This window comes from Stigmatopora nigra, chromosome 6 (assembly GCF_051989575.1).
Source record: "Stigmatopora nigra isolate UIUO_SnigA chromosome 6, RoL_Snig_1.1, whole genome shotgun sequence".
In the NCBI taxonomy this organism is placed as follows: domain Eukaryota; kingdom Metazoa; phylum Chordata; class Actinopteri; order Syngnathiformes; family Syngnathidae; genus Stigmatopora; species Stigmatopora nigra.
Window position 1 is genome coordinate 11,327,068 of NC_135513.1, and position 27,299 is coordinate 11,354,366.

General features: G+C 39.3%; 6 protein-coding genes across 19 annotated transcripts; 2 read left to right on the top strand and 4 right to left on the bottom strand.

Annotated features, from left to right (window-relative positions):
- slc25a10b (solute carrier family 25 member 10b) lies at window positions 1-6,610 on the bottom strand. Its single transcript, XM_077719908.1, has 11 exons — window positions 6,249-6,610; window positions 4,276-4,395; window positions 4,032-4,146; window positions 3,921-3,969; window positions 3,802-3,843; window positions 3,663-3,706; window positions 3,521-3,591; window positions 2,952-3,044; window positions 2,790-2,867; window positions 2,138-2,194; window positions 1-2,073 (listed from the first exon to the last, which is right to left on the bottom strand). Exons 1-11 carry the CDS (start codon window positions 6,366-6,368, stop codon window positions 1,972-1,974), a joined length of 891 nt encoding a protein of 296 aa, XP_077576034.1. The 5' UTR covers window positions 6,369-6,610; the 3' UTR covers window positions 1-1,971.
- An 845-nt stretch (window positions 6,611-7,455) lies between these two features.
- Window positions 7,456-8,512, bottom strand: LOC144198735 (claudin-4-like). The gene has a single exon (XM_077719909.1). The coding sequence runs from the start codon at window positions 8,377-8,379 to the stop codon at window positions 7,714-7,716; it is 666 nt and encodes a 221-aa protein (XP_077576035.1). The 5' UTR covers window positions 8,380-8,512; the 3' UTR covers window positions 7,456-7,713.
- A 1,026-nt stretch (window positions 8,513-9,538) lies between these two features.
- On the bottom strand, window positions 9,539-11,676 carry LOC144198733 (GTPase IMAP family member 9-like). Its single transcript, XM_077719907.1, has 3 exons — window positions 11,393-11,676; window positions 11,144-11,215; window positions 9,539-10,843 (listed from the first exon to the last, which is right to left on the bottom strand). The coding sequence occupies exons 1-3, from the start codon at window positions 11,400-11,402 to the stop codon at window positions 9,912-9,914; spliced, it is 1,014 nt and encodes a 337-aa protein (XP_077576033.1). The 5' UTR covers window positions 11,403-11,676; the 3' UTR covers window positions 9,539-9,911.
- Window positions 11,677-12,526: 850 nt separating this feature from the next.
- LOC144198297 (GTP-binding protein Rhes-like) lies at window positions 12,527-14,655 on the bottom strand. Its single transcript, XM_077719225.1, has 2 exons — window positions 13,976-14,655; window positions 12,527-13,497 (listed from the first exon to the last, which is right to left on the bottom strand). Exons 1-2 carry the CDS (start codon window positions 14,586-14,588, stop codon window positions 12,989-12,991), a joined length of 1,122 nt encoding a protein of 373 aa, XP_077575351.1. The 5' UTR covers window positions 14,589-14,655; the 3' UTR covers window positions 12,527-12,988.
- Window positions 14,656-15,151: 496 nt separating this feature from the next.
- mycbpap (mycbp associated protein) lies at window positions 15,152-21,188 on the top strand. Of its 2 annotated transcripts, none has more exons than XM_077719104.1 (15): window positions 15,152-15,262; window positions 15,640-15,749; window positions 15,908-16,055; window positions 16,127-16,245; window positions 16,372-16,555; window positions 16,700-16,815; window positions 16,993-17,143; window positions 17,503-17,615; window positions 18,568-18,689; window positions 18,904-19,015; window positions 19,104-19,296; window positions 19,417-19,604; window positions 19,721-19,831; window positions 20,393-20,485; window positions 20,733-21,188. In XM_077719104.1, exons 3-15 carry the CDS (start codon window positions 15,962-15,964, stop codon window positions 20,844-20,846), a joined length of 1,710 nt encoding a protein of 569 aa, XP_077575230.1. In that variant the 5' UTR covers window positions 15,152-15,262; window positions 15,640-15,749; window positions 15,908-15,961; the 3' UTR covers window positions 20,847-21,188. The 2 variants fall into 2 exon arrangements, with proteins under 2 accessions (XP_077575230.1, XP_077575232.1); XM_077719106.1 differs by having other exon boundaries at window positions 16,139-16,245.
- Window positions 21,189-21,271: 83 nt separating this feature from the next.
- On the top strand, window positions 21,272-27,256 carry epn3b (epsin 3b). Of its 13 annotated transcripts, none has more exons than XM_077719868.1 (13): window positions 21,274-21,495; window positions 22,917-23,056; window positions 23,349-23,560; window positions 23,661-23,819; window positions 23,955-24,038; window positions 24,191-24,494; window positions 24,570-24,691; window positions 24,894-24,980; window positions 25,622-25,742; window positions 25,870-25,992; window positions 26,059-26,160; window positions 26,297-26,578; window positions 26,660-27,256. In XM_077719868.1, exons 3-13 carry the CDS (start codon window positions 23,492-23,494, stop codon window positions 26,962-26,964), a joined length of 1,758 nt encoding a protein of 585 aa, XP_077575994.1. In that variant the 5' UTR covers window positions 21,274-21,495; window positions 22,917-23,056; window positions 23,349-23,491; the 3' UTR covers window positions 26,965-27,256. The 13 variants fall into 13 exon arrangements, with proteins under 13 accessions (XP_077575993.1, XP_077575992.1, XP_077575994.1 ...); XM_077719876.1 differs by having other exon boundaries at window positions 23,429-23,560; XM_077719871.1 differs by lacking the exon at window positions 21,274-21,495 and adding an exon at window positions 21,507-21,801.
- The last annotated feature ends 43 nt before the right edge of the window (window positions 27,257-27,299 follow it).

Genomic DNA, 27,299 nt, shown 5'->3' on the forward strand with positions numbered 1-27,299 from the left:
TGGGGTTATTGGGCTCAATCAGAATTTTAAGATAAAACTACAAAAGGAACTTGAATTTCCAAAACTCTTGAAAAATGTCATCTGTAGGAGAATAATTCTTTCACACACATCTGACAGTAAATAAGGTAATCTGCATTAACACTATACCTTTATAGGAAGTATATGGTAATGCGACCTTGGGAACTGAGCCATTCACATTACACATTTTGTGCATGAATGCATTTTGCAGAGTCAGCAACCAATTCAGATGATGAATATTAGTCATGTGCTCCACTACACGTACATATAAATCAACGTTTCTTTAAACAAAAGAAAGAATCAATGATCCATGTATTTTCATAATTATTTTCATTAAAAAGCTATTCATTTACATTGAAATGTTAAACGCAACAAACAGCAACAGCCATGTGTTCACACATCAAGTTCAATAAGGCTGATCATTAGGTCACATTATTTAGGACATGAAGCCAAGCTGGTGGTTCTTTAAAAATCTATGCTGGGATGAAGGTGCAAGGCTGTTTGGATGCACACAAGAGAAGAGTTCCAAGCTGATTATATAGTTCTACTGCCCTCAGGAGGACACATTTCGTAAGGCCACATGACAAGGATTCTCAATGTGGGGGCCACATTTATGGCAAAAACTCTACAACTATTGCTCTCTTTGAAGCAGTTACATATGGAAATTCCAAAACAGGTTCAAAAGGTCATTTTAGTTAGTAAGATTCAAGGGTTTCAATAGTGTCTTTGTTAAAAAAAAATAGCGGAATCTTCTAAAATATGCTTTAAAATGGGGATAGGTTTGTGTGGGGTGGGCTGCCAAGTGTACTATGATGATTAGAATGATCGTTTATGTTAAAATTTGACACTTTGGTCCACACTTGACCATCACTGGTTACATATGATCATGTGACATTGCTTGGCCAATCAGTGCTGCCAGGAATTTTACATTTTAAAAATCATATTTTACTTTACGCTAAAGTAGGGTTCGGTGAATGCGCATATGAAATTGGTTGGGTTCAGCAGCGCCAACTAGGTTAAGAACCACTGGGTTAAACTGAGCAGGATGGAATGGAGGCCACACAACTTAGACTTCTGCTTGATTTCCAGTTCTAAAATCAGTATAAAACCAACTTGAAGATTTTAGGCCATTTGGTCAGTATTGTTGGGAATGAATATGATACCACATTTTGAGCATGCATATTTAGTTAAATTGTATTTGTTTATAAAAATGCATATTTATTTGGCAAATATGGCACTTGTTTGATTTCCTGTCAGATATTATTTCAACTAGAAATGTAAATCTTTTCTATCTTTAGAGGATTACCAACTTGTGGTATTTTCGTTTGTCAGGAAGAAACCGGCAAGCAAATTTTTTTTTCGATCTCTTTCAGCTCTAAATTATTATTAATATTATTATTTTTTTAATTCGGCTAAATTCCTTTATCACTGGTGATACTTGTACCACACTTTAAGATCTGCTGATCTAGATTTTAAAACAATAGGATTGTATTTTAGTATTTTAAGTATTTTAAATCACAATAATGTTAGTCATTTTAATTATGATGTACCAACTGACACTTAAAGGTTCTATGAAATAGGCCAGCAATAACATTAAAATTAATTTTCTACATGACATTAGCTGTCATTTTTACCTTTCAAATGGTCACCATTTCATAGCACCTTCAAAAGTCATTAAAACATCACATTAAGGAACCTGAAATTAGCTTTTTTTCCTACACTAAAAATCCATTCTATAAATCCTGATTCCACAGGTTTAAATTTGCCTTAGTATAATAGTTTGTTCCAGTATTTATCCTTCTTACTCACGCTTCTCACCATATGAAAAGGTCGAGGTAGAGCACAAGGAAGCAGCAAGCCCAAGCCATCCTTCATACGAGGCTTCTTCTCTTCCTTCCTTCCATTCGACGATCACAGCAGAGTAGATGAATAATGGCCAGTTGCGTTTTGCCATCAGGAAATGATGCGAATCCCAAAGTTCTTTTTCAGCTGCTCCAGGAAGATGAACGTGAGCACTGTATGAGGAATCAATCGAATCCCTGCAGGAACAAGGCCCTGCACCACAATGGAGAAGATTACTTTAATGTCAAGTACATTTAAGTCAAGTACGTGTTACTACCTTATAAAATGCCAGAGGACCCAATTTGGCAGTTTCTTGCAAGCAATGTCGCACCCCCTGAAAATAAAGTAACACTGGTTAGTCCAAGTGCCTAAAAATGTCACTTATTCTTTTTTCCATCAAGTCAGACTTCCATAATGTTCAAATACAAAATTTTAAATAAGTTTAAAGGTTACTACTACATCAGAAAAGTATTTCTTATGCACTCCATTATTACATGTATTTCTAACCATACATAATTTTAAAAAGTATTGCTTTATAAATAAAAGATGGCTAATAAAATTATTAAATAAGACAATTGATCTAAACAAGGCGGTATGCTGACAGTTGACCAAACCATGTGGACATAAAATAACTGATAAAAATGAAACATGACATAAAATGAAGAAGGGAGCAGGAAGAACAGTCACCACAAACAGTCGCTGTAATAAAAATAGAATAGAACAACAGGTTGACTAGTTATCTAGGAGTGTACCAATGTTCTAATTACTTGGAAATTATGCTGTTTAATTTGTTGTTCTGTGATAATTAACCTTTGAAACAGTGACTACTATGAAACTTAAGTACATCTGACAAAGTGGGTGTTTTTGAGTTATAATACTAATACGTTGTAGTTTGCAAAAACGAAAATATATAGAAAACAACAACTTACAGTGTACTCTCCCTTTGAGTTCATGAGTCTTGTCTTTAGAACATCAAGAGGCTGACAAAGGAACGTTGCACAACCTCCCTGCATAAAGTGCACATTGAAACACTTGCTAAATACAACAAAAAAACTGTTCTGTAAGCACTTGAACTTGAACTAAACACTTACCGCAATGAAGCTTGAGAGGAAGTGTGTGAACATGTTATCTCCCAGCATTCCCGTTCCTAACACAAGCTGCTTTGCCTGGTCATAGCAAGCCAACTGAAAGAGGAGGTAAATTATGGTGAGGAGAATACCACATCAAGAAACTTCATTGGTGCTCATAATTAGTCTTCAAGAACTCTAGTAAACTACCACTATATACATATAAAATTGGAAAGGTAATTTGAACTATAGTATGTTTTAAAACAGCTGCTTAACAATCACACTGGAAATTTCTGAACACATTCCAGAACACATGTTGAGAGATTGAAATCCAATGATCTTTAATGGCTTTCGTGACCTTGTCTGTAGTATTTTGGAAGTATCAAGTATACTGAATGGGTCACTCACACTGATTTTAAATTCTGGATGCTTTAATCTGGTGAGAAATAGTTGAATTACGGCAATTACAACAGGGACAATATGATATATATCATGTAGAGGTGAAATGAAACCACATTAAACTGTCTGGATTTCGGTCCAGACCAAAGAATGGAATTTTTTGGTGGTAATATGCCTCAAGTAGATCAACTTACCTGTCCCACAGTGACCAAGGCTCCCCTGCTGGACGCCATGCTGGCTCCTGAGAACAGCTTCCTCACCCCCTCTGTGGAACAGTTAATAGTTTACAAATCACAATAGTTTAATACCAAGTCAGTGCCCATGTATATTATTTACCTTCTCTGAAGACTCGGAACAACCCATCTAAGGCATGTTTGTAGCTGAGGAAAAACATTTAGGTTTAAGTTTACAGACAAGCAATCAAACAGAGGAAATCATAAGAGCATTTTATGTTCATTAAAAGTCTGTTACTTACTTTCTCCTCATTTCAGCTGGTAGTTTCATGTCATTTTGCATCCTGAATCAAAAAAATGCATTTGAAGATTTTAATCACGTGAATAAATGACAGAATATTCGTCATTCATGGCAGGTTACCTGACATTCACCATATCTGCTGGCGTGCCAACGAAACCCCCAGTACAACCTATTAAGATACAAAGTAGTAAATTGAATGAAATATCTTCCTGTGGATGAGCAAACACAAACCTCCAAATGCTCCTAACATGACTTTTTGATAGAAAGGCATGGGACCCTGGGTTTGATTTCCAATCATATCCCTCACTGTCTCATAGATGGCAAATCTGGTTAGGGAATATGACATCTGTAAAAGAAAGGATTATAAAAAAAGAGAATGTTTGTAACTATAGTTTGCAACTTATCACAGGAAACAAATTTAATGGGAGGTTTCCATACAACATTAATAAAACAGTTAGCAAAAATGTCAACATACCTGTCTGCAAAGGGAAGCAGAAAGGCCATTGTATAGAGCAAGAATTCCATCATTCTTTACCACTTGGACGGCCATGCCAAACATCCTCTGCTTAACCTCCTGCTGTGTTTGTAGGTGCACCTTCAAATAATACAAAAGCACAATTGAAAAATCCATTCTCTTATTACCACCATTACAACTTCGATCGGCATAAAACAAATGTTTTTTCTTTCAAGCATAAGTGCATTATACTGCACCAGTAAATACCTTCTTCATCTATTCTAAACATAACCCTAATTCTAAATGTAACCCTATACCACGCTGGGTTAGGTTTAGAATTAGCGCCATCTATCTAGGAGAGAAGTATATTAAAGGGGAAAGGGAAATGAATGAGGTCATTGATATTTACTATAATTTGGACAACGTCGGCGGACCGGATTGAAAAGCCTAAAGGGCCGTATATGGCCCGCGGGCCTTAGTTTGGTGGCATAGTACTCCTTTACCAGGAGAGATACATTACTCCAATGGGCTATAATTCAAATTGTCAACCCAAATATATACCAAAAGACTTGCAAACCATTAACTGCACGTTATTGTGTCGCAAACGTGAAAAAGGGAACACTTGCAATACTTTGACACCAGAAAAAACTTCCTGTGACTTTTGCAAGGATGAACTTTATGTGCTTTGCTAAGCTTTTGTCCTTTAAAAGCCCCCACCTCCTGTAGTAGCCCACTTTCCTCTGATTGGTTCTGAGAACTTGGCAAAGTGAATAGAAACCCATCTGCCCTTTGGAGGAATAGCAGAAAAGGGTGGCCTACAGAGAGTGTAGACTGTAGAAGCAGAATAATGTCTGACACAGCAGAATTTTTGTCGTGATTGTTTTTCTGTCTTCCTCTTCAACAATCAGAATGTGCAATGTGGCTGAATTTCTAGCTTAAAGAAAGGGACCACACACTCTACTAAAAATTTGTAATCAATGGCGTCCTGTCAATAATTACACACCACATGACTCCTGAACGTTAGGTCATGTGATGTTGTGTTTGTTTTTACAATGTCATTCAAGTGCAAGTATGTCAATGTCTTGGTATGCAGCAGTTTGCCCAGATGCAATATATAGAAGCAACGTGCATAAAATCGGTAACATGAAGCAAACTTTAAAGCACTACGGCTAAAACTATCTATCGTGGGTTATTCCTATATTTGCTACATACTTAGGATTGTGTACCCATCACGTAAATGATCTCAGTGAATCAGACTTTGACTCGTATAGATGACAAAGTCCAGTTGCAACATTTTTGGTGTTACCTTTTCATAATCCCTAAAATTTAACTATTACCTCATAAAACCATGCTCTATTTGGATGCACTTAAACATGTATGGGGTCAAATAACCATATCTTTTAGGATAATAATTCAAGACTCCAACAAGTTTACAGCATGAGTAGATATATTTCTCTTGGTGTCTTTGTGGAATTTTAAACTAAGGATGTCCTTGATCCGCTTATTTGGTTGGAAATTGGGCCTAATCAATTCATTATCAGAGGATCAGAATTGGGTACAAAGATCTGATCATAAAAATGTATTCATGTATTGCTATTGGGCTGCACTAAAACCAAAGTAATGTCAAAGACAAGCCAAGGATTACTACCCAAACTATATTGGCTCGTAGGCTGCAATTTAAAGACCACTTTCCCAAATATGATTAGTTTTATTTGGAGATTTGAGAGATCAGGACCACAATTGTTTACCAAATTATCCCAAGAATTGAATACCTGATTAATATTATTGTTTTATTTTGCTGCACTACTTTAAAAAACTGCTATTACTTGCACCACACAGAATAATGTGGCTTGCTACGTCTCCATCTCCAACAAGCGATAATAATTGACTATCGAATCGCACCGATATAGATTATATCGCGATTGCCCTCTGCAGGCTGGGTTAAGGCCTGTTTTCCTCAACACCTCATCGAACGGTGAGGTGCAACCCCTCACCTTGAGGAGATCCAGAGGATGCGTGCAGCAAGCTGCTCCACATGACGCCAAGCCACCAAAATACCAGCGCGACATGCGTTTCTCCGTCATGGCTCCTTCTGGTAGAGTCGCGCGTTGCATCTAAACAGCGGTGGCCGCCTTCTTGCTTCCCAGCACGGGCGCTCGTACGGGCTCTGCACCGCCGCTGGATGTATTCGGACCTGCCGATAACCTTGTTAATCTTCAAACATTCCGATAAGAGGCGTGCACTTTGGCTCCACGTGGACTTGGCACAACCCCGTCACATATTTTGGAGTCAAAACGAGAACGTGCGTGCGCGCACGGAGCTCACTTTCAATGTGCAACGATTCAGGAAGCAGCTGAGACGCGAGAGAGAAGATCAGCCAATGGACAGCGTTGATGCCGGAGCTGCCTACCCGCCCCTTCACACTTGGCCACAATGCAAACCACTCTCACTCCACTTTTTCCCACGATCAAAAAGCGATCGAATGAAGAAAAAGGTTGGATTTTAGATTAGACTTCAATGCAATTCTCTGCAGAGAAAACCTTTCCTTCTATTTCTTTCCAATCATTTTATAGGGGGGGGTTGCATATCAGTCAGACCTTGGGCCGCCCAGGCAGGGGCGTCACTCGATTTTATGAGCTGAGAAATTTAAGCCCCCCAAATGTTTTGAGAGAATTTAGTGGACGTAAACTTAACACATGGCTAAAAAAGAAAGAATAATAATAACTGAGGGACAGAGAACAAATGCTCCCTCTATATATGTATATATATATGGATGTCAAACTGTATTTGTATATTTTTATGCTCCCTTCAAAATGAACAAGGACTCACACAAATGTGTTTTATTGGGTGCTAACTGTTAGTAACATGTGATATAAATAAGAATGCAAATTGAAAAACACATTGTCAGTCTTAAAAATACCAAATTTACAAATAACCCTGGCAATAATCAAAATAAATGTCATTGTATTAGTGTAGAAAATCCTCAGAAATACTCTTGACAAATCAACTAATTCAAGATGACTACATAGAAAACAATGAAACAGAACTATCACTTTTTTCACATTCTCTTTCTCTGCCTCACATACACACACACACACACACACACACACACACACACACACACACACACACACACACACACACACAACCCACCTCCCATCCACGCACACACGCATTAACAATACACACTAGTCCTCTGTTTGGTTTACCACCCACTCTCATCACTAGGACACGCCGATTGAAATTTTACAAATGTGTGCATATTAGTAAACACCACAGCATTTAAATACCCGTGGCCTCACATAAAACCATCCATTTAAATCAAGTTGTTGTTGTTTTTCTTTAAAAAAAATCTATGTATTAGTTGTTTAAGTGAAATAACACTGAAATAAAACATCTGCTATCAAACACATTTCAATCAGCGGCTAGATCACCCAAAAACAACCTTTAAAAAAAGTTTTACACAAATGATTTTTCCTGTGGCTTTGCCTCCCCTGCTGCCCCTGAATGTTGGATGTCTTTTGCTGCTCTCCCCACAGGCAGTATTCCTCCTCCCTTTGGAGAAGAACCAATGTGTATGAGAGCGCCACCTAGCAGCAGCAGCACACTGGCTCCCCAGCCCAAATAGAGCGCCGGTCCTAGCTCTCTCTTCAGGGGTGCTGCCACATTCATATCATAAAATTCTCTAATGGTTGAATACGCTGTCCAACAGATGGGTACCAAGAACGCCAAACCGGCTACGATAAAAAGCACCCCTGCTATCCTGGAAAGCCGAGCCTTGGGTTCTTGGTTGTTGTCACCCAGGCAGTGGGTGCACTTGGCCCCCATCACCCCAAGTAGGAGGGCCAGAATGCAGAGCATCAGAGAGAGGACAGTAAGACACCGCGCCGCTTGAGTAGCCGTGGGCAGGGCCAGCGTTGAGTCGTATGTCTTACATTGGATCTGACCTGTGGTCTGAGATAGGCAGTTCATCCATAATCCTTCCCACGTAACCTGGGCGATCACTAGCTCCCCTCCCACAAAGGCCGACACGCGCCACAGAGGAGCCGCGCACACCAGTATCCCACCCACCCAGCCAAGAATCGCCAGCACCAAACCCAGTAACTGAAGACTTGTCGATGCCATGTTTGCTCAGCCGGTCTCACCTCCAAAATAAAACTTATATGTAGAATTGCCCTAGGAGTCTTTGGGTGAAGAAGTCCTTGAAATATTTTATGAACAACAAATGTCTCCTGGTTGAGGCCACGTCTTCAACAGTGTGCTCTGCAGAAATGACATATTTTGCACATAATAATACATTGCATTTCAGAAATTGTGTTTAAGGACTTTTTATGATGAATAATGTTTTTGAAATGCTATCGTTTGAAATAATAAAATAAATTGATAACAATTTGAAAAAGGATGCTGTATAGCAGTTTTATCCTCATCAATTAAAATGTTGTTCTTTCAAACTCATTTTGTTTTCATATTTTAACACACATTTCATACTTCATATTTCATACTTCACATATTTACCCAGCTTTATCCTCATCAATCAAAAGATTATTCATTAAAACTCTTATTTTTGTCTCACAAAAAATTAATAACAGTAACTCATCCAATATAATTGTCACCTTAATGTTTTGATGTAATATATATCTTTAAACTAAGTCAATTAAAAATGACTGACACAATTTTAGACAACAGTAATATTAGTAAAATAAGTGATTCTATGCAGTAGACAAGAAAAAACAAAAGTACCTTACCAGTTTTATAGTGTGAAACATCAGTGTACTCACAAAGTCTTGCACTGTTGTGACTGGCCAGCCTGTTTGTCCATCGCTCGTATAGAAGAGTGTAGGAGGGCTGCAGTGTGTCATACTGCATACTTAATACTCACACGCAGATAGTTATGCCACACATGACAACACAAGGACACTTTGTTAGGGAAGCATGCCCCAGAAGAACATTCTAAAGATTGCTGCCCATGATGTCATTTGTTTGAATTCACCATCAAATTGAGCAAATCTTGATGACTCTTTGACAGCCTTATGTTCTTTTAGGAAGTATTCAATGTGCCTACCAACTCCAAAAATAGACAATTCCATGAGAAATTAACCATCAACTGAGTTAAAGATGTTTGTAGTTGTCTGTTTTTTAAAGACATTGATGTTAATGACAAGTGGCAGAACATGAGGCAAATCTTTCCTGTATCCACTGAACTCTTGACTCCTATTTGGGGAGATATTTATGTGCTCTCAATGACACAATACACCAAAAATGTGAGTTTACATTTCAGGCTGTTTCCTCTCTTTAATATAAATGTTGGCATACAGACATTTCCCATTGTCATTCATTTCCTGAAGGGAAGTGTGGTTGTAAATGCTTCTAACTATACATACTATACATGACAGTTTCAATAACGGATACAACCAAAACGATTCCTTAAATTAAATTGCAGTATCGTCGTCTTCATTTAGTATCTCAAACAAGCTTTGGCTCCAGAGCCACATGTGGATCATTTCAACTTCTGCTGTTAATTTAACTTTTATCAATATCCAATCCATTTGAACCAGGAGGGCCTGGCAATGATTATTCGACAGCTACTCCCTATTGGAATAGATTGAATGCTTTTCACCCTCAAAATCAGACCGTATTATCAAAAATTCATACTGTCCTTATATTTGAAAATCCGATTTAGCTCTGCATCTATCTCCTTTCCAAAACCAAAGAGCAGTTAAACCACACAAGACCCCCAAGACCAGAGTAGGTGCCCCAAGAGCCAGCGCCACGGTCGTATCGGCCCCCACTGCGATAACCATACCGGCCAAAACTAGCACCACAGCAGCCGCAGATGCCGCGCCGATATTCTTTTTTTTAGTTTTTTTCTTCTTTACCCGTACTTTTTCTTCCTTCTCCCTCTCGGCGTCCCATACTTTTCTCTCCTCCTCCTTCTTCTCTTCCTCTTCCAGTTTCCTTCGTTCCTCCTCTTCTTTCAACATTCTCTGGGCTTTTTCGTACATTTCGTTTGTGTAGTGTTTCCCTCCGTTGTCTTGAATCATTTCCTTGACCATTGTAACTAGTTCTTTAACCTGAACTCGATCATATGCGTCATTGTTGTTGAATGCGTGATATCTACGCCCGAACGTGATGGAGAGTCTACGAAGCTCTTTGCACTCCTTTAGAGCATTGTCAGCTTTAGCCTGGTCTTTGCAGGTGAATAGCATAATGGTATACATAGATGCATCGTCGCCAAAGTTTTCCTGGATCCACTTGACAGCATTTCTTTCCTCCTCTGTGAACCTTACTCCGAGCCTAATCACTAATAGGAAGGCGTGAGGGCCAGGCACTGACATTTTGACGCATTCCTCTATTCTTGACTTTAAATCTTCCTCCGTAATGGCAGTGTCAAACAAGCCTGGTGTGTCGATGACCTGTACCGTGGTTCCGTCCACTTCCCCTCTCTGCGTCTCGCAGTGTTTGGTGACCGAAACCGGGCTGGGATCTTCTTTGAAGGCAGCTCTGCCGAGTATGGTGTTTCCCGATGCGCTCTTTCCTGAGCCAGTCTTCCCCACGAGGACTATTCTCAACCCGCCAGACAGATCCAGAGCTGTAAAGAAGATGTATAGTCATGATGTAAGCCTGTATTTTTGGGCTTTGTAGGCTCACCTACAAAAAGAACCATATATTTATGTCATACAAGACTTTGCGGTTGTATTTTGGGGGTGAATCTTACTTTACTATCAGACACCAAGAACAAATATTACAGATGATAGTAATGGGTAGCTTTCGGGTAATGTTACATTTTATTTCAAGTGGTTTGTGTACTTTTCATAAAATAAACAACTTAATGAGAGAAAAGATATAGGCAATAAATTGAAGACTATTATGGATAGAGATATGCATGTACCGTCAAAGTTATTCAGACCACACCCATCAGATCGAGACAGAGTTTTCACCTTCTTTTCTCGTAACGGTATCGCTGCAAGGTCAAATAATCATGTGGAAACATAAAGGCAAGGAGAATATTAGTCAAGAACATTTGCAAAGCCAAAAAGAACGTTTTGTTTCTTTTCATTGTACCATTGTTCCATTAAAAGCAGCTTTACTCAACGCCCACACAATCAAATTGTTAGAAATGATCATATCTTTGTCTTACCTTCAGCCATTATTTAAAGTCAAATGTTAAAGTATTTCTTCAGGATTGAGTTAAGAATATATCTCTCCTCTCAGCTCAGCTTTCCCCTTCGACTTGGGGGAAATTCTGGAAACCAGGGATCGGCACAGGGAGCTTCCTACTTCCTTGTATTGTCTTAAAATTGAATTTGAGACTGAATATGCACATTGGCATTCCAAAACCCTCTGAATAAACTAAGCGGATTTGAGTCTCAATGTAAGTGCCATGTTTTCAGGGAAAACAGAGTAAACCAATGGGCAGCAGGTCTGTTCTTCCACTGATTAATTTGTCATTTTGACCGCTAGTTTTGCTGGGCCAATTTGCTTAGAGGGGAGGGAGAAGACATCATATACTTCCTTTGGTGACTTCATCTTCCATTTAAAGCAAGACACAATAGCGTATGTTTACAAGAAGCATATGCGTAATACCCCTACAGTATTATGCAATTTCAGCAATACTACACATACAGGTAACTGGAAAAATAACAAAACCAGACTGAAAAACGTATTTGCTGTACAATCAGTACTGCATATACACATCAGACTGTAATCACAAAAAGTAAATAATAGGATAAGCGGTTTGAAAACTGGCAGGTGGCAGGCTTGTGTGTTTGCGAAATGTACTTGTTCCTTTGCTTCTCATATCGCTGTCCTTTCATTTGGTTGTGTGACAAGCTGTCCACAGCTCTCTGTTGACTGTTATCACCCGGCCACTGTAAATTAGTGACTTGAATTGACTGTTGACAAACACAATCGCCCTCACAATGATGTCATATGATAACATTTCCACCAGATGTCTGGTGCCAAACAGAGAGCCAGACTACAGCATGACTTAAGAGAGGTTAATAACCTGATCAATATGTAACCATCATTAGTTAGTCAGTGATTGTTTTCTTTTCTAAATATTATGATCATAAATACCTATATTTATCTACAATGGGAAGCTCATAATCCAAATTGAAATAGAACAAACACACAGGAAAAAAATACAATTGTTTTCTTGTCCAAATGGGGTTATATTAATTAAAAAGGAAAAAATACTGCAAATTAATAAGAACATCATTATATAACATGCCAATGGCGAATTAGAACTCAATAAAAGACTTTAAGACTGGAAAACAGATTTATTTTAAGAAAACATGAAACAGAAAATACAAACTGCAGTTTTTTTCAAAAAACAAAGTAGGTTACATATGTTTTTAGACAGTTTTGTACTGTAGTGTGCTAAATTGGGTGGAGAAGTGGTTAGCACGTCTGCCTCACAGTTCTGAGATTGAGGGTTTGATCCCCAGTTCGATCCTTCTTGTATGGAGTCTGCATGTTCTTCCCGTTTCTGCGTGGGTTTTCTCTCGGTTTCTTCTTGCATCACCCATTGGTAGGCTGGTTGAACACTCTAAATTGTCCCTTGCTATGATTGGTTGTCCATCTCCTTTGACCCCGCGATTGTCCGGCCACCATTTCAGGAGCTACTGTCCACAGTTGGCAAGGATAGGCTCAAGCACCCTTCCAATCCTTATGAGGATAATCAATGAATGTATGAACACCGTATATTGCACTACAGTGTTTTGTGTTATTTAGGTTACTGAATCGGACATCTTTCTTTTGTTTTGCTCGCCTTAGGTGCATTTTGTTGTCCAATGACTTTTCGTAGATCGGCGCTGAAGCTCGGTCTCTGAGCAAGTGGGTACAGAACCCCACAAGCATCATCCTGTCCCATCGTATTAACCCCATGATAGGAATGGAAGGACACTTTGCGGTGTAGCAATGGTCCAGTTTCTGTCGGGAGCCCACCACGTTTTGCTAACGCCTCGAATACCTTCTCCAGATTTGTACTGTCTTTTGCGGAAGTTTCAAAGTAGGCGCAATTTTCACCAAGAGCGTGGAGAACCTCTGCCTGGGAGACTTCAACTTTAGATTCTGAGAGGTCAACTTTATTTGCGCAGATCACTAAGGCAAGCTCCTGCTGTCTGGAATGGTGTGATGATTTCGTGAGTTTGGATTTGGCTGTCTGGATCTCCTGTCTTAGAGCACACACTTCTTCAAATGAGCTTCTATCATCAAGACTGAAGACAAGCAAGAAAATGTCTCCTGGAGAAATAAAAAGATTAATTTCAATGAGCAATTCATTTTACAAGTGCCAAACTCAATGCCTTCATTATTATGTTGGTTAGAACCATATTTTCTTTCACTTCTGTGAAAAACTATATCTAAAATATGCTTCTATTTACGATAATGTACTATGATAAAAAAGCAACTAGTGTCGCTTGGGGTCAATTTTAGATGATTGCAATTATATTAACGTATTTAATATAAGCATTTCAATTATTTGCAAATGTATTTATTCATAAAAAATGTATTACAATATGTCTTTACTTGGGCATGTTGTTCTTTTAAACAGGCACATACATATCATACAATGTAAATATGTAAATAAATTGATTCATTTACGTTTATAACTTAAACGTAAACTAATAACTTTGGGTAAAATGTTTGATTTTCTTTTGCCTTCATTTGTTGAACTATTTACATTAGAATAATAATCAATATACTAAAAAAAAATACGCACCAGTCAGAATAGACAATCGCCGTTTAGCTGGGAAGTCCCTCTCCCTGGAAGCATCTAATACATCAATTTGGTAAGTTTCCCCACGTATGCGAAACAGTTTTCGGACAAAATCCTCCGATGTAGGCTGATACTCTTCCACGAATCCATCTCGCAGGTACCGTCGCAGGATAGAAGTCTTACCGACGCGCGGTGCACCGAGAACCACAATTCGCTTACAGTTCTTTGGTTTAGTGGAGAACAACAACTCCGGACGAGGTTCTTCTCCTATTTGTCGTCGCCTGGCTTGGCAATGGAGAATCAGGGCCGCCAGCTGGTCCAGGCAAGAACGCTTGGACTGGTTCTTACAGTTCGCCTGCTTTGTTGTTGCTCCTGCATGCATCATCGTCACGGCATGCTTCCACCGCGAAACAGCCACTTTAACGATCCCCAAACCTATTTTAATCCCCGATGAGTTGAGATCTTGCGATGCGTTTTTGAATGCTAGGAGGACTTTGGAGTTCTGCGCGTCTCTGGTGCCATCCCGATGGAGACCATCTAAAGAAGAGTAGCAAGTACTGCACTGATATGGAATCGTGGGTGGATGCGCACTGGTTAATATGCTGCCGAATTCCATGTCTTGTAAAAATAAATAATGATAAATAAAGTTTAGGTGTTGATATGAGGTGGTGAGGGAATGTTTTGTGTCGTGCTCTGTTCTGAGCTTATGTAGACTAACCTTAACCACGTGATTAGGCTGTTTTGCGTCACCATAATCGTGTTGTATTGTGGTCAACATGAGGTTTTCTATTGATGTTCATAAACCTGATTGCTATCATGCAGATATTGATGAGGGATTGTGTAATACCGGACACATGGACATTAAAAATGAGATCATAATGACATTGAATTGTTGGCTCATTGAAGTGTGTTATCTGCAACTGCAGTCTATTTGCATAGAAAAATAAGTGTATTGACAGGGATATGCAGACATTTTCCCAAGAAAACAAGCAAAATGAGTACAAAAAGAAGTATAACTAAATATTTAAATAATTTACTTTTGCTGTATCTATTATTGCTGCGTCTATTTGGAGGTTTAGACAACTATTTTCAAAAATGGTGTTTGTTTCTTCTTCTCTTGTTTTAACTAAAGCTTTGTATTAGTCATTTATCAAATGTAGCTGTGCTGCAGGATGAAACATTACGGTAAATACGTCTGTTTGGTTGCCTAGTACATTTGATGTCAATTCGACGCGCGCACTTCACTACAAGCGACGGCAAGTTTGGGACCCACAACTGAGAAGCGAAAAGGCACGTAGCATTCTTTTATTTATTTGTCAAAGATGTTTGCAGGAGTGATCTTTTGCATATATTTATGCAGATAAACAGATTATGATTGAAAGCAAATTGGGGTTGTTAACTTTACTTTTGATGACGATACATTATAATTTCGGTTGTCACGACATTACGATATACTGGATGTTTTTTTCTATTAAAGATGATTCATAGTGGACGTGTTCTTGACGTATTTTAACATAATAACTGTACATGCAACGGAAAACCGTAGTATATTATCGTGTAAATAGGTAAAACGGTTAAAATTGGGAAATATGTCATTAAAAACTGAAAAACGTCACTTTAAAGAAGATATAATAGTAAAATCTTGTTGTGATTCATTCATATGACAGATATGCAGTAATGAATACCTGAAAGCCTTAATGATCTGTTGTGGGTACACGTCAGCGAGTCCGCCATATTGGATGTGATGGAGCTGGCATGCAAGGGTGAAAGTATGAAACCATGGAAAGAATGTTGGGTTCTTATTTTTCTACATTAACCATCATTGCTTAATACCAATAAAAAGACATTTAAAGATATAAATGTACATAGCAGCACTTCTGTAATTTGTGTAATCTGTGTCAATGAATTTTACACTAACTAACTCTATTGTTTAAGACTTATATTGCAGAGTCATACAACCAAGTTAAAACTAACTGATAACAACAGAACATGGCTCATGAGATCAGACCTAAGTCAGCTGATTTAAGCAAAAATGGCCATCCAGCAACTCAACGCCTTGGATCTCAAACGATGGCTCAATTAGGTGTGTTAGATGTTACATAGGCACTTGTCAGTGAATATATTTACTGAGGAAATGGATCAATTCTGCCAAAGGTCTATCTTTAGGATCTGAAGGCTTTCAGTTTGATGATCGAGGCATGCTTCTACAACACAGCATCTTGGGTACCTTGGATGGCTTTAAAAAATACCTGGAAATGAAAGGAGAGACAGAGGTGAAGTCTTACTAATGTTTTCATGCATAAATTCTCGTCTGGACATGAAGCATTTTAAAATGATTCAAATATTTAACAAAAATTCAAAAAACAATATTAAATAAGCAGCCCTCCTCTTTCTTCCAGTTGGTTAGGCGAATACCAAATTCCAGAAAGGATCCTCACTCTCAGGGTCTTGCAAAATCTCCTAAAGAGGGAGAACAGAACCAGCGAGATATTGCATGTGGTCAGAGAAACTTACAATCAAATGCCCTGCAACATTGGGATGAAAGCATCAAGCAGCGTAAACGGCAACAGAATGTTTTATCTGGTGAGTTTATTACCCTTGAGCCCTTCTATTCTAAAATCATTATTTCTTCAAGCAAAACGACAGCAATGATTTATCCAAGAACACTAAATAAAAAAATGTCACAGAATCCAGCTAATCTTTTTTTCTGGTTTCACTTGTGTGAAGAACGGCTCCAGAGACCAGTCGAGAACCTGCTGATGAACCGAGATCACGGTTTCAAAGAACTACAGGAGCAGAGAGAAATTCTACGTCGAGTCTTGCCACTCATACAGCCAGGCTATGTATGAACCTTTTCCATGTTTATATCTCATTTTCTCCTCACTGGAGACTATCCCAGCTGACTTTCCGCCAAAGTCTGAACCCTGAATTGATGGCCAATCTATTATTTGTAATGGCAAGTTTTGCTTCTGATCTCTTGATATGATCTCAAACCTATATTTTTCTTCCATGCCATATAGGGGCAACGTGTAGGAAGTGAATTTTGGAGTCTTCCCCAGCGTTATGGAAATGATTTAAGTGGAATCAGAGCAACTCTGACACAAACAGAACAAGGCAAACGGAAACCTGTCACAATTATCGGACAACCACACAGCATACTCCAGGAATCGGGTATACTCTTTTCTACATGCACATGATGCACATAAACACACTGTTCAACTGTAATCAGATTTTGCTCTACACTGTCAGAAAGGCAAAAACAAATTATGTAATTTAACACATAAACAGTAAAACAAAGTAGAACGTTTCATCCTTAAAAATAGGATTTCCGTTAGAGAGCTAGTACATACTAGACCATATTAACCCTAACCCCACATATATAGGTCACTCTTGATTGAGTATTGTTTGCAGGGTTGACCAAACTATGAATAAAAAATTTGATTTATAATCTGGAAAATATTTAACATGTTGTTGAGCCCAATTGTTAATGAAATGTTTAATATTTTGTATTAATTCTGTGCAATAATTAGGGATTACTTGTGCTGAAATGCTGTGTCAAGCGTCTCAGATTTTGGACCCAAATATGGGTGTACAGCAACGTGCGCGTCAAGTGCTCATGAAAGGCTTGGAAGTCAACAAGAAGGTATTGCTTGCTCATTTATACAATTTATGTCTCAATAGCTAACAAGGACCCCACAAATCATGTGATTGGTTCTTTTAGATTCATTCTATGCTTGTTAGTTCTATCTCAAGGATGCATTTTAAAACCTAAAACCACAGAAGAATAGACTAGATCCGCAAGATATCTATCCAGACTTGTATTTTTGATATCCAGGGCAAGAATAGGTTTTAAATCACGTAAGTGTTTTTCCATGATGCTTGCCTTAATGCATTTTTATCATTTGCAATCAACTGTAAAAAAAATCTAGATTTATTATACTCATGCCCAATTTAGTTTAAGAAAATATCACAATGATTGACCCAAAATCTTTAGACATGTTCTGCTGAGCTCACACTAAATGAATATATCCCAATTTAAACCCAGAAAACATTTTGTATCATGAGTTTAATTAAGAAAGAAGACAATGTACAAAATGTCCAAACAATAAGACATGAAGCAGTCCACAGCTGAGATTCACAAGGCATTGGAACATTAATGATCTACATTGTAATTATTATATCAGCAAAGGCAACCAGTTTCCAATTACACAAAAGTACCAGGTGCTTATTATAGGAGCGATTTATTCATAATTGTCCCTTTTGTTCAATTATTTGTGTTCTTGGCATGAGTGGAAAACTGCATATAGTTCTATTGTGTTGTGATAAACAGACCTTAATGGAACATGGAGAGACTTCAGCTTCATGTGCGTTAAAACAACAGAAAAAAATGAGACTTTACTTGACTAAACTGTATATAAGTTTGATCAGAAGTTTCAAAAGAAAACATTGTAATATTCCTTTGACTTAAAACACTAACATTGACTCTGTAACTTGAGGGAAATAGAAGTAGGACACTTACAATACTAAGGATGTGCATGACACTGAAAATGTGGTGTAACAGTGTTTCATAAGGAGAATGTGTCATTTCATTTTAGGATCTCAACAAACTGGAGGTGATAGGCTCAAACAAACCTGTTGTTAAAGAGAATCACAGTCTTTTCATGGAAGATGAAGACTATATGAACAGACAGTGTTCCGTAACACCAAATGAAAATATGTGAGTTATTTATTTGTGTTGTCTCGCTGATGTAACAGTGAGACAGTTTTGATGAGTTGTGATAACATTCCATTGCAATAAGTTGAAATATTTCATTGGTAGTGAATTACATTCACTTCTTTCATGTTACGTGTCGCTTATTCTCATAAGGGAGGGGTGCTGGAGTCTATCCCAGGCTAGAATTCATACATAACTGTTGTATTTTATTACATAGTGATCCAGAAGCACATAGTAAAAACAATGGTCAGTCGAGTCTACTCCCCATTCCTGCCATAAGGTTTGCTGGTTATCTTGCTAATTGGACTGGAAATGCACCTAGTCACCAGGTAAAGAATGCTATTTTGTACAGTGTGAGGAGCATTTTGATTTCTATCAATAATGTCATTTTTGCAAATACTTTTTTGAGTTGAGCAGGAATCAATCGGGATCAGAACTACATTAATATTTGAAGCTCTTGTCGGAGAGCGAGTCTCATCTCAACTGGAGATGAGCAACGTGGGTAGCGCTGCACTCCTCTTCAGCTGGCAACAGATTTCCCTGCCACAGAAATTCTCCAACCTACAATCCCAGTCAAACTGCCCACACTTCTATTTCAACACCTCTTCTGGTACAGATGCCAACACATATTTTCCCACCATCCTTTAACAGTTATATTTGACACAAAAAAACAACTTGATCTGGCACTAGATGGTGACAGACTTGCCGTCATTCATTCTCCTCCATCCAGGAACCATCTATCCAGGTGAAACCCTGCAAGTGAAGTTTATTTTTAAGTCAGAAAGGCCTGGCATCATAACTGAACAGTGGCAGCTCAACACACACCCTTTGCTGCTTCAGGGTGCACGTATTCAGGTCAAGTTGAAGGGGGTGTCCCAATTCCAGGACACAACTGCAAGACAGAGAGAATTCATAACGGTATGGTCATATATCTGTATAACAATTAATCAATTGTTGTTCAAGCTTTGAGCAAACGCAATTACTCAGATTAAATACAATGTATTTTTTTCCCTGTTGGGTTAATGTGTCTACAGACTAAACTGGAAGAGATGACAAGATTGGATATCTGCCGAATGATTGTATATGAGGCACTGCGGGGAATTCGGACACCAGAGAAATCCAACTCTCCTGTAGAACCATACACGGTAACCAATGTGATCCCTCACTATATTCATACCAGATTCTATCTTATTGTGTTATTTATTAGTGCTTATCTGATCATGCTCGGTTATTTTTCTCTCCTACTCTATATAAGTATTTTTAAAGTCATGTTACCTAACTAGGTCGATTTGATAGGTTGATTAGATTGTTAGAACCAATATAGAACGTTGCCAAAAGTATTAAAACTGCCATGACCCAATGACTCACATACAGGAAACATTTGCATGGAAAGTGACATTTAAGTTGAGGTGATAAAACTGTGGCGCCATGTGGAGCTCACTTAGGACGTCTGCCCCACAGCTATGAGATTGTGGGTTCAATCCCAGGCTCCTGCTTTGCAGATTGGCCTTTTTATATGTTCTCCCCTTGCCTGCATTGGTTTAATCTGGGTACCAAAATCATGTGATTTATCACTTTACATTTTCCCAATGCAATTACTATTTCACAACTATTTGTTATTCTAAAGTTATTCAATCATTTATTATATATAAAATGTTTTTTCATGTTTTAATAAGTTAGAGACATTGCTTTCATTACTTTTGCAGTTGCAGTATCTTGACCAGACAGAGGAAGAACTAAATAAACTTCTGCAAGAAATGAATCCAGAACACATTTGGGACATCTCTCAAACTCAAAAGGTATAAACAACAACGATGTACTAAATTAACAACTTCATCCTGTTTATAGTTACTACTCTGCTCTCTTTACTTGTTTATTGTGCTGGCACACAAGGTCATGTTAATGATGCATGCAGGAATTCATCATTTCACACACGGATTTTACTTGTTTGACTTTGATCAGTAACTAATATAAAATATATTGGTTTAATTTGAAATGGTTCTTTCATTACTCAGTCCTTTTGAATATAACTCCTTTTTTTGACAGAATGCTCCTCTGGATGACGAAATGGGTGGTCAACCAGCCTCAATGGATAAATTCAATGATGATGAACAAGTTGCAAACTGTGAAGACCTACAAACTAATACAGCAGAAGAATAACTTCTGCACATATTTGCTGTATCAAACCACTGCAAAGACAAATCATCCAAAATACATCTACGTGTTATTTCAAAAATAAATATTGAAATTGCTACATTTTGATGCAAAACTACAAAAAGTGACTCTAAAATATCCCATCATATAATAAATATTGAAGTTGTACATATTGCTTGCAAAGCTGCAAAAAAGTGACTCTAAAATATTCACACCCTATTTTAAACACTATGTGGCGCTGCATGATAAAATGTGGTCGTCTTTTTAACAGAGCCCTCAAAATGATATCCATGTTGTGCATTAATAAAACTTTCGAGTTTCCCAGTTTCCAGCAATGATGCTGGTGAATCCTGACTCATTCATTCCACGCACCAGTCACGACTGTGGGTGCACCGCTGACGTTGCAAAAACGCCCCTTACTCCACGCGTGAACCGCGTTGGTGTGTCGGTGAGTGAGGTAGGGGGGAGAGGAAAAGCAGTGGGTGGGCTCCATCACGTCCTATGCGGATTTCACGTACAGGAACCACCTGGATTGTCTCCCATCCTGTCCCGATCTGCATGATATCATCAGTGCGTGGTCCACTGCAGGTCACGTGGCAAGGGAAGACATCATTTGGACCTGCAAGGTGCGGCGAGGGGATGAGCGATGGGAAAGGTAACCGGAATGTTATCGTCATCTCCCCAATCTATTTCGATTTGCGAATGACGCTATGCATACGGTGCATGGAGGGGGCGTGTGTGTGACGTGAACGTGTGGAGGTGGCGAGTGGGCGATTGTCGTGAAGATGCTCATGCAATGTTAAGAGCCACCATGGACGCCCTGCTTTTCTAGCTGAAACATGCGGAAAAAAGGGATGCGTTCACGGGGCTCCATCGTCGTGACGTTTGAGCGTGTGACTGGACCACATCACATCAGGTTGGGGACCACGAGACAGGACGCCAGGCAGTGGTAAGGTGGTTGGTACGTGATGTAAAGGTCATTAGGATGAGTGTTTCCACTACAAATGGAGACAATTTGGTTATCATTATATACTAGTCGAGCATTGTTGATATGAATGACTGAATCCATCTTTGGATGAAGTCAAAAATGTTCTTTTAATGTTATATTTATATTAACATGGGCCGCTCGGTCGAAAAACAGTGCTAAACGTGTCAACCTCAGTTCTGAAATTGAGGGTTCAATCCCTAGTTTAGAATATTCCTGTGTTTAGTTGGCAATCGGGCTTGTGTGGGTTTTATCCGGGTGCTCTGGTTTCCTCCAAAAATCCAGAAAAACATGCATTGTAGGCTGGTTGAACAACAAAATTGTCCCAAATTATAATTGGTTGTTTAATCTAATCTAATATAATCTGTGCACTGCAATTGGCTGGCCAACAATTCAGCGTCTCCCCTGCCTGGTGCCCATCGTAAGATGGGATAGGCCCCAGTACTAAAAAAGAAAATGTATATAATGTAATAACATTGGTGCTGTGATCAATCATGGCTGCTTACAATCCAACCGAGAAACATCGTAGATGAATGAATGTTTTTGTTGTTTTCTGTCATGTAAAACTGCCCTGCATCATATGCAGAGACTTTTCTAAGAATTTTCTTACCTTGTGAGATGGCAAAACATTAAACATCATTGTCATCACTCTCTATGATGCAATGCAATTCTCATACAACACTTCAAATGGGAAGTAATATTACAAGCATATGCTTATTTTGGGCATTGTTGTGTAGAGGCTCACATAAGTGTGGATTCATCCTGTCTGTTGTGCCCTATAATAATAATAATTATTATTATTTTTTATGTTAGGGCAATCAATGCTAAAACCTTGACTGAACGTGGCTAGTGAAAAATGAGCACCAGGTTTGGTTCCCTTAACTGGCAGATAGATTTTAGTATAATAATTGAGTGCCTATACTGTCAATTGTATGCCCAGAGATGTTTCTCAGGATGCCAACGATGATCTCGCAACTACCCTCCAATGGTTTCAGTTTATGCATAAACAATGAGACCCTTGAGGCTGTCCTCCAAATGGGGACTTGACTTAGTACTTGGTTTTAAAAGATTAAGAATACTTTTTCCCGCAGGAGTCCCTGATGAGCCTTGAACCATTTTATTAGAAGAAAATGTTTTGCATTGACCTCAATAAGCTTAGCTATGAAGAAGCGTCACCAGATACCTGATTGCCACTGCTTCTGACCTACTTCCTGCTGAGTGTGCACCAAATGTGAGCCACTCAATCAGTTACTAGTATCAATCATCCTTTCCATGCATATTGGCATAAATCCGTCCAATTCCATACAAATAAGAACTATGTAGAAATTCCACCTTTAAGATTCTACAAGCATTTCAATGTTGTTTTTTCTCCATTTTTTTCTTTTATTTATCTCAATTTGGGGGGGGGGATTTTTCACTGCTTTTTTTCATAACATATGCAAAGAGATGGAAAAAGATTCATGCAGTTATGTTCTATTGGGATTTTATGTGGTTGACATTTGGCTTTCATTTCTTCCTAACAGGATTGTCTAACATCTCCTGACAGAAGAGGAGCATTCATTGCCCTCCTTGCTTCTTCTTCAGTCCATGTTCTCCTTTTCAGCTTCACCTGTTGAAGGCCTGCTCTTCACTCACAATCACTCTGACTCCTCCATCACCAATCAACATGACAACCTCAGCCCTGCGTAGGCAGGTGAAGAACATAGTGCACAACTATTCCGAAGCAGAGATTAAGGTACTGAGTGGTTTCTGTAATAGTTGGTGGAAAATTGATCCCAAAAGAGTTAATGTTACACTTTACAGGAAAGTCTTTGTTCCCTCGCTGTGGTCTTTAGGTCCGTGAGGCCACCTCAAATGATCCATGGGGGCCGTCATCATCTCTAATGTCGGAAATTGCCGATCTGACCTTCAATGTGGTGGCTTTTGCCGAAGTTATGGGAATGGTGTGGAAGCGTCTCAACGACAGTGGCAAGAATTGGAGGCATGTCTACAAGGTAACATTCAGCAAATTCATGTGCAATATAGAAATTCAATCAATTTTACTGAGTGCTCTTGGTATTTGTTGGTGAGGATAGCTTCCTGTGTTTCTGCAAAAATAAATGTAATGATTCTGAGCATTTTAACTTTAGTCCCTGACACTATTGGACTATCTCTTGAAGACGGGATCGGAAAGAGTGGCTCAACAGTGTCGAGAAAACGCCTTCAATATTCAGGTATTCACCGAATAAGTTGGCAATATTTTGAAAAAAAAAGAATTATCCGGCAGAGCCTGACAGTTGTGGCTGCAAATGGAAAGTAATATGGAAAGTGATCAATGTACTTTATTTATAAATCATGCCACAAAATTGTCGTTTTCTTGGTTCAGACGCTTCGTGATTTTCAGTATGTTGACCGTGATGGCAGAGATCAAGGAGCCAACGTCCGAGAAAAAGCGCGCCAACTAGTGTGTCTTCTCCGGGACGAAGACCGTCTTCGACAAGAAAGAAGTCAAGCTTTAAAGACCAAGGAGCGAATGGCCGGGGGAAGTGGGGTAGGAGGAAATAGTGGGGGCATGTATGGAGGAATACCTCCATCCTATCACCCGGGCAGGCGAACAAGCCAACCCAGCATGGCAGTACTTTATGGGGAGGAGTTAACCCGTTCCAGAGGTTCTCCATCCTCCTTTAACTGTGAGTTTAGAGATGGGAATTCCCCACATTAAGGTCACTTTATATCTCTTTTTCATCCTCCTTGTTATTACTCAGCAGCCTCTACTTCATCTCCTCGGGGTGCCTCAGACTTGGAACATGCTCGACCTCAAACCACCGGGGAAGAAGAGCTACAGCTCCAACTGGCATTAGCCATGAGTAGAGAGGCCAATCAGAAGGTAAATCTAATACTCACATGAAAATTGACTATTACACAAAACGTACTGATGTAACAGTACAGTAAATTCATGCTACCATGTCTATAATCTCATTTCTAAATCAGCCTGGAGGAATAAATGTCATCATAGCAAAGTTCAAGCGTTTTTTTTTTTCATTAAGAAGGTTACAGTATGGTAATACTAATGATTTTTTCCCCTGCAGGAGCAACACTGTCACCAAGGAGACGAGTCTTTCCTAAAGAAGGTCCTGGATGAGAGTAGGAGAGGCAGCCAGTCATTACCACCGGAGGCGAGTATGAAAACATTTGTGCAGCCTTTTGTATGCTGGAAAGTGATATGAGTCAAAAGGACATAGATCAGCATAATGAGAGCTAAAGGTGGGAAAGGAGAAATAGGTCTGTGCTGAATGAGAACCTGCTCATCTTGCCTAACCTTGAGCGCAACGTGACATTTCCCTTCAGCACAATCTTCTTATCTGGTTGCACAGAAGCGCTTATTCTCATTGGGCTATTGACAAGCCAATTGGAGTCAGTCGATGTGCACATTGGTTTCTTTAGTGCCACGGCTTATGGACGCTGAAAACATCATTACTGCAGAGCCAAATCTTGATGAAGAGCTCATTTGCTGTAATGCTCAACTGTTAGAGGTTGCTGCAATGAAATTGCTTAGTTGGGCACAGTTGCCTCATCAGCATGTGTGTAATTTGACGGTTTGCCATTGAAGTGCACATAGTAAGAGATGTAAGACAATTGTGGGAATGCTTTGAACTATATGGTTCACCCTAAAATTCAACATTGACATTTTTCATTCAATTGTCATTGTAACTGATTAACAACCCCAATATTTTTCCATTTGCTGCCAGTATTTATTTTAAAACACCAAATGTTTTGTATAAATCTACAAAAAAATGCTTTATTATTTCTTCTGTAGTCAAGTATGGACCCAGTAGACCTTTTTGGAGCATCCTCTGAGAGACCACCTCCACCTGAGGACCCCTGGGATTGTGCTATACCTACGTATAATGCTACTTCTGATCCATGGATTTCTGTAGGTGAGCGTCTTGTCATATCTGCTTATACTGAAGTCAGTGGTTTAATAAAATCTTGTTTCAATTTCACTTGTATGTGCGGCAAAACAAAACGTGTCTATGTTTTTCTTAAATCCTTTGACAACTTCAGCCCCTTGCCCAAATGCTGCTAATCCATGGGCTCCATGTGCCAAATCACGCACAGAACTGTGGGAGGCGGGGCCGGTTTGCAGCCCTGCTGTCAATCATGTGTGGGATGCGACCTCTGAGAGCGGTATCTTCCAACATAACCTTTGTTTAAAAAAAATACAATGTAAGTATACTGGCTTCATTTGATTAGATGCAGAGAAAGATGGAGCCTATCAAGTCATTGCACACGGAGAGGAGGTGCTTCAGCGTGACGTTCCTCACCTGGGTTCTCCTCAAGAGGCTAGCCCTACAGGTAAAACAAATAAGCAAAATATAGGGCTTCTAGATTTACATTTTCTACATATTAATACATATAGGCATGTACATTTTTTATATTTGAATAGCTATTCTTAGGTTCTGTTCATTTGACACCATGACACTCTTTACAGATTCTGAGCTGGGTGCGGCAGCAGACATATCATCTGAACCAGATTTCAACAAAGATCCATTGAGGAATGAAACACCGGTCAGACCCCACGTGAATGGACGCGACTCTGCCAGTCCGGAAATGTTTGATCTATCACGCCTGGCGCCCGCTCTAAACACCGTCACCCGTGTTTGTCGGACCCCCGAGGCCTTCCTCGGACCTACTGGGGCCTCATTGGTCAATTTGAATGCGCTGATAACTCCAAACCCGCCAAGCAAGATGCATAGCAACCCGTTCCTCTCAGGTATTTACTTCTACAAAACCAACAACAATAGCCAACACAATGTAAGTGGTATTTTAACCCGCAAATTGCCCCTACCTACAGGTCTGAATGCTCCATCTCCCACCAACCCCTTCCACTGTGACCAACCTCGACTTACCCTCAACCAAATGCGTCCATCGTCTACATCTCCACTGCCTCCACATATGCTCCCCTACAGTCCCTCACTTCCACTCCCTCTTCCCCACAGGGGGGCAGCCCTTCCCTCCTCGCATACCCAACCAGCCTCCAGAATTTCGGACCTTCCCTCAGACCTCCCCCAACCTTTGGTTCCCCTCTCACTTGGGCCAGTTGCTTGTATTCAATCTCAATCCCAAGCACAGACACAGACCCAAAACCCATTTCTCTGAGATGACATTAGTTTTTTTCTTATTTGCACACTCTAGACTGTAATATGAGCCTGAAAACAGTATGAAGATCTTGATGCATCTTTTTGTGCACAAATGAAATGCATCCAATGCACCCTGGAGGTATTTGTGTCTACCAAAAAGAAACAGCTGCTATTCTATTCTGTATGTCACCACACCTGAACTCTTGAAGAAATTAATGCGCACTGATCCGTCACAGTATTCATGTCGCTGAGAAGTTCTACATTACGTATGCAGCCTTGCAATAAATACTCTCATGAAGATCATGTCATCATCTAAGCTGTACTCTCTGTCCCGGATTCTAACTCAGAAAGCCT